This window comes from Ovis aries, chromosome 7 (assembly GCF_016772045.2).
Source record: "Ovis aries strain OAR_USU_Benz2616 breed Rambouillet chromosome 7, ARS-UI_Ramb_v3.0, whole genome shotgun sequence".
Taxonomy (NCBI): Eukaryota; Metazoa; Chordata; class Mammalia; order Artiodactyla; family Bovidae; genus Ovis; species Ovis aries.
The window spans coordinates 43,798,446-43,816,111 of NC_056060.1; the positions used below are offsets into that span (position 1 = coordinate 43,798,446).

Sequence of the window (17,666 nt, forward strand, 5' to 3'; positions counted from 1 at the left end):
GTAAACAAAACCTCGGCTTTGCCACCGACTCCCTCTGAGAGTCTAGGTAAGTCGCATGACCTCCCCGGTCTCAGTCCCCTCTTCTATAAAGTGAGAAGACTGGACTAGATAATCTTTCTCAGGGCCCTCCTTGAATTACAACACCCAGGTAGAAAACACAGCTGCTGAAGAAAAACTAAAATTAAGCTCAGGCTTCGTTGTAGTTTGAGAATGCATCTCTGTCCCCCATAAATATCATTTCAACTTCTTTTTAATTTTTTCCATGAAGGAAAACGCTTGAGGACATTTGGCTTCAGGAAGCAAGGCTCACTGCTATGTCATCGATAGCTGAGAAAGAACTGCTAGCAAAGGAGGAAGGCGTTAAGAGAGAAAGCCTTGGATCAGAAAGAATAAAAGAGACCTGACCTTGGTTGAGCAATGAGGGATTGCAACACGAGAGAAATGAGCTGGAAGGCATAAACTAGGGCAAGAAAACAAAATCAAGGGCAAAGGAAGATGCTCTTAGAACACAGGATATGACAGCAAGCACGATCGGAAGGCAAAAGAGCAAAGAGCACACTTGAGCTTTCTTTGTATCCTAAACTAGTGAGGGAAGTGGTAAGTATGTGTATGCAGCATTCTAAGGGCAGCAGAAGCTGAAACACAAATATGGGGAAAGCACACTGCAATGTTTCTACCTTCCAAGATCAAAAACAGCAGCTAAAGAGACAAGGAGAGCTCTGGTTGCGAACTTCTAGATCCTTTAGCCACTAGAACTTTACATGGTTCGTGGGGCAGCGGAGGGGTTGGGGGAGCCTCACCTTAAATTCCTGGCTTAAGCCCTACCTCAAAGTCCACACAGATCACTGCCTTCGGTGCTATGGAAATTCTTTTTCTTGCCTGTCAGAGCAGCAGCGCAAGCACTAAGCTGGGGACTTTCAGACCGGCACCCTCCCTCGTCCGACCTCCCCCTCCATCCCTAACTTAACAACCTATCAATCAAATCAGAGGCAAGGGAGCAGACAGGAGCCGGAAGGCTCTGTCTTGTTTATGCCTCAACATTCCCTTCCCCCATCTCTTCAGCTGGCAGGAAGTATGGGGCAGGAGTGTTCGAGGATAATTCAGGGCAGCAGTAGTTGCTAAGAGCCATCTCTGGTCTCTCCTAGAACTCTGGGAAACAGCACAGTGAGCCTTGCCAGAGAGGTGTGGGGAGCAGCAGTGAGATCCCATGAAGGGAAATCCACTTCTTTTGCTGATAGGAATTTGCTCAGCCGCGGATTGAAACACCTATACCCTGATGAGAGAGAACATCCTGAAGTAGAGAATTTGAATATTCAAATCCTCCTCATTAGCTAGCAGGAGACATGTAACAATTCTGTCCTATACCACAAACTCCATTCTCTTCTCTCCTGTTTCCAAGGGACTAGAGGAGTGCATATGGGTTAAGGAGACTCCAGCTAAGAACCTTTCCAAATTTTATGAGTTTCCCCTCTTCATGACAGTTTCCAGCTCAGCATATGTAATTCCTAGATTATATCAAAACATCTGTTTTGCTGTTTTGGTTCTGTTGGTTGTCCCCACATGGACGGAACATTCCAAACCAGTTAAGCCATAGGCAAGCCCATAGCTCAGAGAGAAAAATCTTAAACAAGTTTTCAAAGACTTAGCTTTTAAGGTAAAGTATCAATCATCAAACATTGACTCAAAAACCCCTTATGCCCCAAACCCTGGGGTCCTTGTTTCTCAAAAGCTGCTCTATTCCAAGATTCCTAATTTGCGTTCCCTTTTGCATCTTCCCCTCCTCCCATTCCAGAAATGCTGACTCTCTGCACAGTGTTTTCATCTCCTAGCAACTTCCAAACATTTATTTACATAATTATCTATTCCAACCGCCAAATGCTTTAGAATGGCACCCCCCAGAACCAGACCGTCCAGAAGGATTGAGGGAACAAGGAAAAGAATTGAGAAAGCAGGTTCTTGCCTAGAGTAACAGCAAACTGTGCAGCAAGTCTCCTCTTTTAAAAGTACTTCTCAGCACTTTCATCTTTCCTCCAAAAACAGAAGCACAGTCTCTCTCCATTTTCTTTCTCATTCCACTGCCCCATTCTCAGTCTTTTTGGGAGACAAAGTGTATAACACAGCTACCTTATTAAGAACCAAATTTCCCTTGACCAAAATATATTCTTAGCTGGACATACTGTATCTTTCAGCCCAATTATAATCCGAAGGGCAGTCACCTACCTAGTCCCTGAACCTGTAAGAGAAAAAGGGTTCCATTTGCTTCTCTGTTGGAGACTCTCAAGGACATTTAGACTTAAACCCAACATGAAGCTAAGCATCATTAATCCTTTCACCCACAAACCACTACTGGGCTTAGAAGATTGCAACATGAGTCAAGAGTTCTAAACAGAAAGGAAAGTGAAGGTCACCTCCAGAAGTGGCCACTTTGCAGCACACGAAGAACAAAGATTATGAACATGAATAGAGATGTGGCAAAAGCTTCCTGATGCCAGAGGTAGGGAACAGTCTACAGGGCCTGGAACAGAAGCAAGAACTCCTGGTACTCCTAGGCCTCTTTAAAACAGTTATTACCCATCTGCACCCCAAAGAAAATGGTAAATCACAGCCAGCACAGGATGCACCACGCCAGTAACCTGCTGGGACTTGACTCCCCTGAGGTGGCCTGTAGCATCTGTCACCTAAACAGGCAGTCTCTCTGGCAGCTGCCACTGGTAAAAGGGAATAAACCATTGGGTTATTAGTGGAAAAAAATTGACAGCACTGTTACCAGGGAAGCCCAGATGTTGCTAAGACTTATAGATGTGCCAGAGGCAAGGACCAAAATACCTACAGCAAAGAAAATACAAGCCAGCACTGAGAGGACACTACCACCCAAACATACACATCCAGCCTCTATTTATTAACACTTACATATGGAAATAGGTATTCCCTGTTGCAGCAGATGCAATTACAGAGAAATCCATTTATATTGCATCTGCTGGGATCAGCTGAAAGCACAGGGTGAGCAGAGAGCAGAAAATCAAGAGCCAATGAAGAGCTCATTACCAGGCCAGTCACTTTGTAGGAAAGTGTAAGCTGCAGAAGTTTAAGGCAGCCTGAGCTGACCCTAGACTCAGCCACTCTGCTCTAGACCTGCAAATTCCATTTACTGAGACATGAACTAAGATAATTTTCCCAAAGGAGGAGAGCCCCTGGTGGGGCGGTAGGCACCTGTCCTTCCAAGTCAAGCAGAAGGCAAGGTATCATTATGCTGTCTGGCAGCTATTAAACCACCAGGAGACTTTGATTCCCATAGTTGAGGGAGATACTCGGCCAAGAACTATACGTTAGTGGCCAAAGACTCTCTTTCAAGGCCAAAATTTCATGGCCACAACACTAATTCATAAGAGCTGATTAAGTACTTCAGGACCTCCTGCTCCATTGTTTACTTGCCCCAAATGGGTCCTTTTGCTCTCTGGCAGTCACCAATAGAACACTTGGTAGATTACATGTAATGAAAATTATTTAACCCTTGTCTCTTCCAGAGACCCAGCATCACCATATATCCCATTAAAAACAGCATTCAACTGAAAGCCTATTAAGCTTATCAACTTGTTGTTAAGTTTATCAATCATTCTAAGGATGAAATGTCAAGCTGGGAACCACATAAAGGCTGATGCCAATCTCTAGTAACAAGTGACTCAGGTGGGACAAGGACAAGGTGGGAGGTTCTTGGTGTATAGAAAATTCATTCTACCAAGCAGCTGCCCCCAACAACAGATATTCTTCTCCAAAATGTCCAGGCCTGCTGTTAATGAATCTGCAGGGAATCCCCTAATTTGGAACAAAACCACATTATCATTACCAGCTGCTCTGACCTTGTAATTGGTCATTACCCACAAACTAATGAGCCTCCCACAGAGTGCACGTAGCATTAGGTGGTTAGACCGGGGCAGTTCTGACTGGCAGTGGGCAGCCAGATCTGGCCACCTCTTACCTTTTCAGACTTGACTTTCTTTAGCGGGCGACACTCATTCTCCCCTTCCTCTGGCTCCGGTTTAGCTCCCAAAGGGTTGAGCGCTGCCCCAGGCTCAATAGCTATACTCCCGAGTGGCTCCACAGCTCCTGGATCCACCCCCGCACTTCCATCATACTGACCACCCCGTCCTCCCAAGGGCACTGGCTGGAGGACCCCAGGATCCTTTTCTGCACAAGTCCCCACTCCTTCGCTTCTCTCCTTCTTGCTCTTAGACGAGCTGTTCTCCTTCTCCTTTTTGGAGCCCGCTACACTGCGGGATGCCTTAGCCGCCTTCTCTGAGCCCTTGGGAGCAATAGCAGCAACCAGGCTTCCTGCATTGGTACCATCTCCTGAGCGTCCCTGTACCTCTTTCTTGCTAGCTGCCCCCTCACTCGGAGTGAACAGGGACGTCCCTGGAGTGGGTTTGCTAGTGTCTTTGCCACTCTTATTCCTTTTGGATTTGGATTTGCCTTCCTTTCCTTGAGGACCTGGCACTGGGGTCACAAACTTGATGTTGTCTGGCAGTGTGGCCACAGCATTGGGAGCTGGTATCCCCACCTCCTTTGAGCCTGACATTTCCAGTTTCTGCTGGTCCTTTTCCAGATCGGCGTCCAGGTCAATGATGAGATTCCCTACTCCAATGTCCCATTCATCCCCACTGTCGTATGTCTCAACCGGGTTTGCATCCACTCCTTTCCCTCCGGAGGCTCCACTGCTCAAGGACATCTTAGAGTCAACGTCCCACCTCAAGATTCAAGGCTCTTCCTTGCCCCCAGCTTTCCTAGTTTCAGCTTCAGCTACGTTCTCAGACCTGCCACATTGGTCAGTACATGCCCAGCGGACAACATCATTGCTGGAAAAAGAAAATGTAAAGAGCTGTTAAAGGAAACAATACAGGCAAAGAGACAGCCTGAAATAAACTCCCACACAAAACAGTCCCTTGCGAGGTGGCTATCACATCACAATGGACAAGACAAACAGGTTCAGTTGTATTTCCAACCAAGTCGCTTTGGATCAAGGAAAAAGCTAATTCCCACTCCATCTCCCCAGGGGAGAGTACAGTGTTTCCAACTGCCCGGAGATTCTGTGCTAAGATTTAACTAGGAATCCTCTAGTTTCCCATTCCCAAGAGACTGATTTCTACTACCACTGCCAGCTGGCAATCTTCCCTCAGTCAATACAGCCCTGGCACATCCCCCAGTACAATTTTATTCACATCACTTCTCCATACTTCTTCTTGAATTATCAGAGATTTAGAACATTGGCTAGCAAAGGCTAAATCCCTCTACTAACAGGGCCTGTTCCTACTAAAAATAATATGGGGAAGGGGGAGGGTATCTAATTGCAGGTAAGCAAAAGAGAAAAGTAAACAGGACTGGGGAAAAATACAATATCAGGTTAGGGACAAAAACTGCAATTAGAGGAGACAATCCTCAAAGAGGACTTAACCCATCAGCTTACATTCAGTTAAGCCAGCCTTATTAAACTCCAGGTTTCAAATTACATCTAAATAGCAGAATTCAATGTAGTCTTTCCCACTAAAATCCTCATGAAGATACACACAGACACAATCACACAGAGAAAAAAATATTACCTTATCAATAACTGAACAGTACTAAAAAACTTAATGCTAGAATGTGGTATAAGTCTCCCTATTCTTGTAAGACTGATGACACTGTATTGATAAACATCAACATGTTCCATGTTCACAACATGGAACAGAGATAGCTAAAAAGAGGGGTGGGTGAAGTGAGTGGTAAAAAAGAAAATATATATATTTCCTTGGGGAGTGTACCATCTCGAAAACCTGACAGCCAAAATATACCATCCAGATATTACTTTAGGATGATGCCAAAGAATTCTGTTCTTACTTACTCCCTTGTTTACCATCTTTCTATGCACATTTAGAAAATAACTCAGAAGATGGCAGAGCAGAAAGAGGAAACCAGAGGGAACGCAATGAATCCTATGAAGTAAATATCCAACAGGTAAATGCTATAGATAGAACAGGGATAAGACAAATTGTACTTTTGCGCCTTCGCTCTCAAGGCAGTGTCAAAGAACCAGGGTTCAAGAGAACCTGTTCAAGAGAAGATGTCACCCTAGGAGACCAGAGCTATACCAAGTGAATGCTTGAGAGCAACTGGGATTTAAGAGAGAAAGGACTGCACTTTAATCTGCCATTTAGCCACAGATGTGAGAAGAAAATGACTAGTGATAAAGAACCCACCAGCTAACAAGGAGGCATAACATGCAGGTTTGATCCCTGGGTTGGAAGATCCCCTGGAGGTGGGCATGGCAACCTACTTCAGTATTCTTGCCTGGAAAATCCCATGGACAGAGGAGCCTGGTGGGCTACAGTCTCTAGGATCACAAAGGGTCGGACAAGACTGAAGTGACTTAGCACACACGCACTGAGAAGAAAATACATCCTTTAACCAAGCAGAGAGCTTAGTGCCAACAGCAAGTGACCACAGTTGGCACTGGGTCCACAAAGATCTTACTTCATTAAAGAATGAACAAAAACCATGAGGGAAAACCTAAGAACTATGAAACAATGTGACCCGCAAGGTAAAAGCAACATAATCTCTGAAGAATTAGAGATATGATACCGCTGAAAATGATCAAAAACTCTGAAGAGATTTTTAGTAAAATGCTTGGAATTCTCTATATTATTTACGGATTCATTAAAAAAAAAAAATTAATTGCCTACTAAGTCCCAGGCACTAAACTATGCGCTGGGAATACAGCAGAAAATGACAGTTAATAAGGCAGTGAAACACGATACTGAAAATAATTGTATTATGAAGGGCAAAGAAATGGGAACACCAACTGAATCTGCACTACAAAGAATTATTAAAGCATAGTTCTGCCCGACATCATAATTTATCACCTCTTCAATCTCTGCAACTGTCGTAAGGCTTAGAGCACAACCCACATTCACCTACCACTTGACCCTCTTTCCCCTGGAGCTGCCCCATCATTAGTATGTAATGTAAACCATTAGAACAATCCCATGCTTTTTTATTCTTGGAAAAACAACAGAATTTTCAAAAGACCTTCCTCTAAAAGACAAACAAAAACTCTTCCTCTACAAAACAGGATGGTAATGAACAGAAACTCTGGAAGGGTATATAAAGGAAAGAATATAAAGTACAAGAAAATGTTAGAGCTCACTGAGAGCTCCTGATAGTTCTCACTCTACTGTATGGGCTGACCTGTCAAGTATGGAGCAAGATAAACAAAGCATGACAGTAAGGAAGGCAGAGCATTAAGAAGATACCAGGGTCAAGTGAAAAGATAGAACTTAAAAGAATGTAATTTAAAAAAAAAAAAAAAAGGAAAACGCAAGGAAATGAAAAATGTAACACCAATTAAAATTCATACACAAATCAAAAAAGCACAGAACTAAAACTGTGGAAGAAATTACAAGAAAATTTGAGATACTCCTCTGGAGTAGTAGAGGATACTATTCCAATAGCAGAGGATCCTATTTCAAAGGCAAAAGGACAGCAAAAAGAAAATAATGAGGGAAATTAAAAGGAAATATTTAATAATACTCAAAGCAAAACTGAAGAGACTAGAACAAACGGGGAAAAAAGCAACCCATTAAGACATTATAAATAAGTTAACACCTTGAACTGAAAAAGATCTTGAAAAAGTTCACTATTTTTTCAGCAAAATCAATTTTTTAAAAAGCCAAACTTGCACACATTCTAGCAAAATTTTTAAGTTACAAAGAACAAAAATTAGGCCAACCTTAGACTGTTCTGTAACATTCAGACTGTTCTGTAACATTAAATGTTAAAAAAGAATAAAAAATCTATAGTTTTGAGGAGAAAGTTATTTTTCAAGAATCCTACACTGAGTCATGTTGTCATGTGTTAAAACAATAGATTTTCCATTATGTAACATACATATATCCATCTTGTTAAAAACTATCTGAAACATTAAAGTCATTTCAGTGTAGCATAAATTTGAATAATTCCTGTAAACATAAATATCAAATTATTTTTATAATTTTAAGGGTAAACTCAATGCATATATTCCTGGAGAAGATATGAGGCAAAATCAATGCTTATAATAATGTCAAACCTCAAAAATTACAGCCTTAATATCAGTAAAAAAAAAAAAAAAAAAAAAAGACTTCCTCAAATTCTTTTTGTCCCAATTCCAAATTGTTGTGGCAAATTGCTTTGGTTTTTCTAGTAAGCAGAAATATTGCCATTAACATTTTTTTTAAGTGCTTCTTAAAAAGTAGCTGGAGAAGAAAAGAACATCTGATGGTCTGTGCTCATTTTCAGGTTCCATATTTTCCACGAGATATTCATGAAATGGAGAGATAGCCAAGAGTATTGTAAAACATCAAGAAGCCATTTCATAAGAGAAAAGGTCTCAGAACCTGGTATTCTTTAGTATGGAAAGGAGTTAACTGAAAGGAGATGGGTATGAAGGTTGCAATGTGGAAGAGAAACTTATTCTGTGATGCTGAGGGTATAAACAGAACCAATGAGTACAAGTTACAGAAAGACAGATGTTTAGTTCAGGAGAAAAAAATGTAATTATCTGAAATTCCCAACAATGACCCACAACACTTAATGAAGCCATATCTCTATCACTGAAAGCAGTGATCAGAAAAAGCATCATCTCCTGTCAAGCTAACTGCATGAAGAATTCTTGTGTGTGTGGTAGGAGTAACCTGGACATGTCCAGGGCCTTTTCCAAATCTGAAGTTCTATTAATGCACCTATCAAAAGTGCCTTCCCTACTAGAAAACTACCTAGAATTTCTGAATGACCAGAATGCAAACAAAGAAAACATATCCTGAGAACGAATAAGTAGTGGTCCTGATGTTCTATGGAGAGCACCACCCTCCTATTTCTGAGAGTACCACTTTTCAACCAGGTGACTCTTCAGAAATTCAGCTTTCCAAACCCAGCAGCCTTCATAGTAACTTCGATGGTAACTTTCCAAAGATATACTGAAAAACCGCCAAGGGTTCTTTACCAGTCTGGCTGTAGCAGCCAAACCACTTTCCATCTGCTCCCTCCAGTATCCCTGGCTTTATGCAGTTAATAATCAACTCTCTGACAGGTCACTGCAGAGATGTTTAACCACAGAAGGAAGGGTAACCAACATGGTAGTTGGAAATGAAAAGCACTGACCTGCTACTTCTATGGCAGAGAAAGCACAGAATCAGGAGGGGCAACACCTTACAGAGACTACAAAGCACTTTCAACTTGCAGGAGTTTCTGTATGTATTTTCCTCTCTTGTCTCCTTCTGCCTAACCGCACTATACTTCCCTATGTACCAAATTCTGGAATTACTTGCCACTGCTACTGCACTTTCTTCTGTACCTGATCATCAAGAACTCTCCTCTGAGTGGCTATAGCTAAGGGACCAAAATAGGCCATGACAATCATTCCCCATTCCCTGTATCTGTAACAACAAATGTTCAAATTCCCGTTTCCTCTCTGGAACCCAGCTCCATCTCTCAGATTTCCAGCCCACAGACTGGTCTGTAATCAGACATTTCAGGTCATTAATTGCTTTTTATCAGGACATATGCCATAGATCACACCACTTCCCTACCTCAGTAAGGAACAAGGCCTCTCTTCCAGGCTAAGAATGGGAAAAAGAGTCTTCATGAGAGGACTATGGCTCTGCCCAGAGGACATAAACAGCAGTTGACCCCACTTATGTCCAAACACAGTAAGAAAAATAATACTTTTTTTTCTGCTAGATAGAGCTCTATATCCATCCTAGAGGACTTTAAAGACACAGGATCGCTTTAACTGCCAATTACCTATAGCTAATCTGGTCTAAGTAGCAAATTGTCCAGTGCTGTTTTACTGTAAATTTAACTGTCCTCCCCTCTTGTTACAGTTTTTGTATCAGTCTTCTCACAGGCTGTGGTCTGAGCAAGTGACAGTTGTGTCTGAGTGAGTATAATCTGCTTGTGACCAGACAGGTCACACATATTTGGATGTGAGGGTTATCAGGCTTGGCTAGCTAGTTTTCACCAAAAGCTGTATGGACAAAGAAAAAATAGGCTATGCTCAATTCCAGGAAGGCAGCATGGTGTAGAAAAAAAGAAAACTGAGCTTAGAATCAAGAGAAGTGATTTCCAGATTCAAATTTCCAATGACCCTCGCCAGGATGTCAGTCAAGTTGTTTTATTAAATATTAATTTTTTATTATAAAATGGAGGGAGAATTCATCATGGTTCTTAGCATATTATGAAGATCCAAATCTAAAAAATGTGACAACTCAAAAAAATAAAATGACCCAAATATTCTCATAATATTCTCTAGGGTCTCAACTAAAAGAGGAGTGTTACACAGCTGTACAGGGATCTAAATTATTTTAAATAAAGGAAAAATAAATATTTGAAAATCTTTTACAAATTAAATTATAGGTAGTACTGATATCCATTTGAGTTTTATGAAAGAAAATGGCAATCCTTTCTTCTTTCAACTACTCAGTTGTTCTGCTTTTCCACTGAGGCTAGGAGTGCCTTCAGATGTGGCTCATGAAACTCTACACTGTAGTGACTGACAGAAAGACTCCATTTTGCTTCAAAAATCCCTCAGGGCCAAGGTACCAATCCCAAAGCTCATGGTGTTAACATCTGGATTATCTCTTTAACAAACGGTTCCAATCTACTAGTTTGTTGAGCCAACCACCACCGACCCCCCATCTCCAACAGGCCTTCAAATCTAAACTGGGTGAGGTTCACAGGGTTTGATGTCCCAGGAAACTGTCACTAAATCAGTAGGATAAAACAAAAGTTGCAAGAAGAAAACCAAACTATACCATCTTCCCTGAATTTCAGATGCTACCCTGAAAGCACAGCATACTCAATCTACCTCAGTACAACACGTAAACCTTCAGCGGTGACTCAGCTTATCCAGCTGGAACAGGCGTCTTCCCTCTCTACCTGCCACACTAGACCTCACTGATGAACTGAATTTCCAACTAGGGCTCTAACGACCAACAATCAACTTTCCTTTGGGTCTCTCCCTTAATTTATTACATTCATTACTGTAACAAAGGAGCTGTGTCATATCCTCAAGTACCAGAGCTCTTAGCTTATATCTCCAATGGGAATCAAATAAAGACAGACTAACAGTGCCGGTTTGAGAAGATGGATCCAACTCAGCAGAGCTCCTCTGACCACATGTCACTTAAGGACAGAAGAGGAGAAGTGCAGCATCTCTCAGTCCCTCAGTGTTTATATGCTGCATATCATGAACAGTTTTATGGTCTTCACAGGCTGCTATTCTCAGACAAAGACTATCAGGCTTGACCTGTTTCATTTCACATAATCAACTGACACTTCCACTAGACAAAGCTATTCAACAGGGCTCAGGTTTAGAACCTTGGTGTTTGTCAACACTGATTAGTACCAGCATACATTTCAAAGAGGCTAAATAGCACACTGAATATGCAAATAATTCAGTCCCAACCCTACAGGGATTCACTGGTAGAACTGGTTCACAGAGAAAACCCTTACCAAGGCCTAAATGTAAGTAGGCCAAGAAGCAGAAGGCAAAGATCATCTAAAGTAGACGATAAAGCGTCACCATCCTCCTTCTCCAAACAACCGAAGGGCTCTGTAACCCTTTATAATTCAGTTCTCTTCCCCAGAGATAAACTTTACATACCAAAGAGGTGATGTCAAATTCTCAAGAAAAAAGTGGAGTTAGCTTAGGAATTAGGAGATTTAAGAAGTTGGCCCTCCACACAGAACTGTTGTGGCAAAGCTTTTCTATGGCTCAGTCTCCTCTCCTCTAAAACAGGGAATAATATGGGTCAATTCCTAGGAACGAAGGAAAGGAAAAAACTCAGGCATTTTTCAGGAAACACGAGGAATTACCTTCATTTTTATATTCTAGACCTCATCTCCCTTCCTAAATCTAACTACTATCCTATAGTAACTCTAAAGCATACACAAAGAAAACTCTATCAAAAGATAGTATCTACACTGTCAGACTAACCATAAAACTAGTGGGATCCACACACACATCCTTTAGGATATCTAAGCCAGACTGACTTCACCAGCCTTCTCTCATGGACACACTCTGTCCTCTGCACCCCATTCCCACGTTATCGCCTCATGGCGTTTACCTCAGACATTCCCTGCTCACACCCTACCTCCCAGTGTAATGATTTGATTACCATTTGTTTCTTCCACCTGACTGCATGCACCCTGAGAGCAAGAGGCTGTTTCTCTTTTGTTCATTATTATATCCCATTAACAGGGTTTGGGTCACAGTACTCCCTCAATAAGTATTTTGGTCAATAAATGAGTGAATGAACACTGCTTTCCTCAATGGGCAGAACTGTAACAGTGCCAAGGCTGCCATTTCTCTTCTTCATTCTTATTCTTACTTGAACTTGATTTGTCACTAGTTATAAACTGTCTCAATTACCTAACAGACTGCAAACTTACCAGAAGAGAGAGTGGATTTCTCTTTCTTCTAAGATACAGATAAAGGATACAGATTTATTAAGAGTCTAGGGGAAAAGTTAGAAAACAATCCAGTCCTCACATTTCTTAAAATGCCTAACTGCTCCAGAATATTCTCAGCTTTCAGCCTCATCCATGTAGAGCTGTTACCCAAAATAGGGCTAGTCCACAAACCAGGACATAAACCAACCCCCGGGAGCCCTCATACTTAAATGTATGATACATTCTATCAGACTTAAACTGTCCAGGTATCACGTTTTAAACACCTTTCAATCAAAGAGGACAAACGTCAGAAAAAAGGACCATTTCTGAGAGGAGTTTACTGACTGGGAAGAAGCATGAGGGAAACTTGTGAGGTGTTGGAAATACTCTATGATCTTGAACTGGATGGTGGTTATATGGCTACATATACATGCACTGAGTTATGCACTGAAGATTGGTATACTCAATGCACTTTATCATATGCACATTATCTTTTTTAAAAAAGGTAAAATCATACACCTATGAATAAAAGTACTATACTACTGGATCATGGTCCTGTTCCTAAAATAGCATTTTATGTGATCACAGTAAACAGGAATTAGGCCAGTAGTCTTCACAGGTTAGGCTATTTAGAAGGATGGAAAAGAAAGGAAAAAAGGAAAGAAACTACATTTAAGGATTACCCTGTGCTTCACTATATTGTGAGGAGATTTATAGATCTGTTGGAGAGTCTGAATGAATTATAATGACAAACTAAAAACACTGAGGTAATTAATGATATTAAACCCTGGGAAAAAAACATAAGTTGCATAAGAAAACACAGTAGTATACTAAATAGTTTAAGAATAAACATTTACTTAATAATGGATACTGATAAAAGCAAAAATTTGATTTGATAAGGAGAGCATAATAGGATAACAGATTATTTTTTAGAAATACAGAAGTAAATACAAGCAAAAAACTGAAAATCTTAAAGCAGTTGCTTACTGGGAGTGAGACTTGGTGATAGGAAGGGGAAAATAGTGGATTACTAAAAATGGCATGGCCAATTGGGGTAAGGCGCCTTCAACTAGCTGGGGCTCTTGAGCAGTAACTTGCTCTAGAGAAACAGTACCATGGCATCTGGCTAAAAACTGGCTCATCCATCCTCAACAGTTTAGGGGCCAAGTGCCTCCAGATGCTGGACTCTGAGGTCGATTATCTGCACCTGGATGTAACAGGCGGGTGGGCATTTTGCTCTCAACATCACCTTTGGTCATCCTGTGGTAGAGAGCCTCCAAAAGCAGCTAGACCAGGACCCTTTCTTTGACATGTACGTGAAGGTGCCCAGGCCAGAAAAGTGGGTAAAACCAATGGCTATAGCAGGAGCCAATTAATATATGTTTCATCTCGAGGCTACTGAGAACCCAGGAGCTTTGATCAAAGACACACAGGAGAATAGAATGAAGGTTGGCATTGCGATCAAACCAGGAACTACAGTTGAGTATTTGGCACCATGGGCTAATCAGATAGATATAGCATTGGTTATGACAGTGGAACCTGGGTTTGGAGGGCAGAAATTCATGGAAGATATGATGCCAAAGGCAGGAGCTAACATGATCGTGTCTGGGGCAGTGCCATTATGAGGAGTGAAGACCCCAGATCAGTGATCATCCTATTAAGAAATGTTTGCTCAGAAGCAGATTAGAAACGTTCTCTTGATCAATGAAACCACAAGGAGCCCAGTGTTTCTTCTTATGAGATCTCCTTTTTACTGGAAAACAAGAATATTGACTACAAATCGTACCACAGTTCAGACAGTGCTGCTTTTCTGGGCAATTACTCATTCCAGTGACTAAAGTTCATTATGCAGAATGTTCCAAGAGGTTAGAAATTGGTCAATATAACTTCATTTTTAGTGATGGAATTAAAAGATTAGTGTGGTAAAATACCATTTTTACTGGGAGACTTGATTTTCATAAAGAGTAAAACTATGGCTGTATTAAGGTTATGAACAGAAATATGTCTTAATGCCTAAGGAAGGCATGTTGGCTACTACAAAAAAAATTCTTCTCTGAATTTTTAAAAATAATTTTCTTTGGTTTCTTGGCTGTTTTCGGAAAGCAAAGGAACTTCTGTTTTTCCTGTTTCGTGCCATTTTTGATTTATGTATGTGATAACTACGTTTGCATCTGACTGGGAATGACATACAACTTTCCTAGCTTCAAAAACATTTATTATCATTTACCTTGTACCTTATATTTGATACATAAAAAAGTGTACTATGAAAAAAAAAGTGGATTACAGATTTTCATTAAAAGCAATATTTGACCTTTAATATGAAGCTCATGGGAGGACAAAAACAAAAAAAGTGTACATATTAATCTGATAATGCAGATTATGCCACTTTAATGGCAGAAAGTGAACAACTAAAGAGCATTTTGATGAGGGTATGAGAGGAGAATGAAAAAGCTGGCTAGAAACTGAACATTCATAAAACTAAGATCATGGCATCCAGTCTCATCACTTCATGGCAAAATAGAAAGGGAAAAAGTGGAAGCGGTGACAGATTTTATTTTCTTGGGCTCCAAAATCACTGCAAACGGTGATTGCAGCCACGAAATTAAAAGATGCTTGCTCCTTTGAAGAAAGCTATGACAAACCTAGACAGTGTATTAAAAAGCAGAGACATCACCTTGCTGCCAAAGGTCTGTATAGTCAAAGCTATGGTTTTTCCAGCAGTCACGTACGGGAGAGTTGGTCCATAAGGAAAGCTGAGAGGCGATGAACTGATGCTTTTGAATTGTGGTGGTGGTGAGTCCCTTGGACTGCAAGGAGATCAAACCAGTCAATCCTAAAGGAAATCAACCCTGAATATTCATTGGAAGGACTGTTGCTTAAGCTGAAGCTCCAATACTTTCGCCACTGGATGCCAAGAGCCAATGCATTGGAAAAGACCCTGATGCTGGGAAAGAGTGAAGGCAAAAGGAGAAGAGGGCAGCAGATGATAAGATGGTTAGACAGCATCACCAACTCAATGGATATGAATTTCAGCAAACTCTGGGAGATAGTAGAGCACAGAGGAGCCTGGTGTACTGCAGTCCAGGGGAGTCGCAAAGAGTCTGCAGTCGCAGAGTCGGACACCACTTTAGCGACTGAATGACAACAATTAATCTGATAAATAAAATATTTTAAAATATTATAAAAATATATACTTCTCCAAATATTCCTGGATACCCTTACAAGTTATAAAACATATTAATCCAATAATTTATCAAAAATCTTACGAGAGGCAGGAATGATGCAGGTATAAAAGGGCAATGTGAGGTAGCCTTGTGGTGATGAAATTGTTCTGTATCTTGACTGTGGTGGGAATTCCCTGGTGGCTCAGACAGTAAAGAATCTGCCTGCAATGTAGGAGACCTGGGTTTGATCCCTGGGTTGGAAAGATCCCCTGGAGAAGGCAATGACACCCACTCCAGTATTCTTGCCTGGAGAATTCCATGGACAGAGGAGCCTAATGGGCTACAGTCCATGGGGTCACAGAGTTGGACACAACTGAGTGACTAACACAAATACACACACTTATAAGTGGATACAACTAAAACTAGGGAAATCTGAACAACCTACGTAGATTGTATCAATGTCAATATCTGGGTATGATATTGTTCTATATTTGCATGACATTACCACCGGGGGAAACTGGTAAAGGGTACAAAGGATCCTGTATTATCCTTACAAATGCATGAGACTCCCACAATTATCTTAAAAGTTTTAAATAAAAAGAAACAAACACAAAAAACCCTTCTAGACCCTATTTCTAATTTCTAGTACTTCTACTGTTAACAAATTTTATTTACTATTGATAAGAGCAACCCAGTAATTAAGCTAAATTTATTTCTAATTTGAAAAGGTGCTCTCTATCCAATACAGATCCTAAGAACTTGTAAACAAGTTCTTCTCATTGCTTGATGGAGTCTGATAATATTCCTTCTGTCTTTAAAAACTGGATTTTTAAAAAATCATTTTACATGTTTTCATTAAAGCCTTCACTTCATTTGGTCTCCAGTTCTGATACATATTTCTTAGGGATGAAAAGAAGGGGCAATATCACAAATATGGACAAAACTTGGTTTTGTACAGGGGGAGGTTTATTTTTTTTATCTTTCTTTAGTTCTCTTCCTAATGATGCCTAGCATTTCCCTGGCAGCACACTGAACTAATTGTTCAAGGAATAGCTTACCAAGATTTCCAGTCTCCTCTAGGGGCTGAAAATCTCATGCTAGCAAGTGGTTTGGACTTTCTGCCTCCTTTTAATGTAATACTATCCACACTGAAGCTCATCTTTGAGTTTTCATCCCTCCCACACAGCCAAGATACTTTGGAAGTATAATCTTAAACAATTTGGGAACCTAAGCACTTGAAAGAGCTTAGTGTCATGAGAAAACCTGAATATGTCACTTTTGTAAAACATTTATTAAACTGTCAAATAAAATGAGTGTCACTGCTTAAACCCTTCCACCTAGAAGAATTTATCATTGAGATAATTTCTGGAGGTAATGTCATGAGAAAGCAGCACAATGCAATGGAAAAAAAAAAACAAAAACAAAAAAAAAACAAAGGAGGAGGTAGGAAAAGCTCAATTCTAGTCTTACTCTCCCTGAAGATGTTTAAGAATCTTGGGCAAGTCACTGCACTTATCTGAGCCTCTGTTATTTCACCTATAAAAAGCTGAGATAATTAATATACCATACAGTGTAATACTCTCAGTAGAAACTGGAATAGCACGCTGACATCAAACTCATTAATATTCTTACAACAAAATAAATATTTACTTGAAACAGAACAAACAACAATGAAAACAGCCATAAATAGCCTCATAGGCTGAAGTCAGGTTTGTGCCTACCTTAAAAAAAAACAAGCTTTCAGGATTTGGGGGTTTTAGAACTGCAGAGAAGGAACTATAGGCCTACACGGATGTGATTACTGTCAGAAAGTCAGTTTACTAATACAAAACAGAACATTTTCTCCCATTCCAAGGCTAAAGTTTTTAAACAGTCTTGGCCTGACTTTAATAAAACTAAACGAGGTCCACTGGTAACCACTCTGCCCACACACAACTGTCAATGATTTGTCATATGTGACTTCTCTTTATGTAAATTAACCCATTGCCTTGGCCCCAGTAAGTTATATTAATGATATCAAGTCATCTCAATCTTTAATTTACATTTGAT

At 40.6% G+C, this 17,666-nt stretch overlaps 1 protein-coding gene and 1 pseudogene across 5 annotated transcripts in view; one reads left to right on the forward strand and one right to left on the reverse strand.

Annotated features, from left to right (window-relative positions):
• The window catches only part of ZNF609 (zinc finger protein 609), a 197,311-nt gene that overhangs the window by 167,002 nt on the left and 12,643 nt on the right, over nt 1-17,666 (reverse strand). For 4 of the 5 annotated variants that reach the window (XM_042252329.2, XM_027971750.3, XM_027971749.3 and 1 more), the window contains exon 2: nt 3,977-4,850. The exons of the other annotated variant lie outside the window; for it this stretch is intronic. In XM_042252329.2, the coding sequence (XP_042108263.1) occupies nt 3,977-4,723 (747 nt within the window). In that variant the 5' untranslated portion in view covers nt 4,724-4,850. The remainder of the gene's footprint in view (nt 1-3,976; nt 4,851-17,666) is intronic. 5 annotated transcript variants of the gene reach the window in all.
• On the forward strand, nt 5,323-14,161 carry LOC121820087 (ribulose-phosphate 3-epimerase-like; annotated as a pseudogene).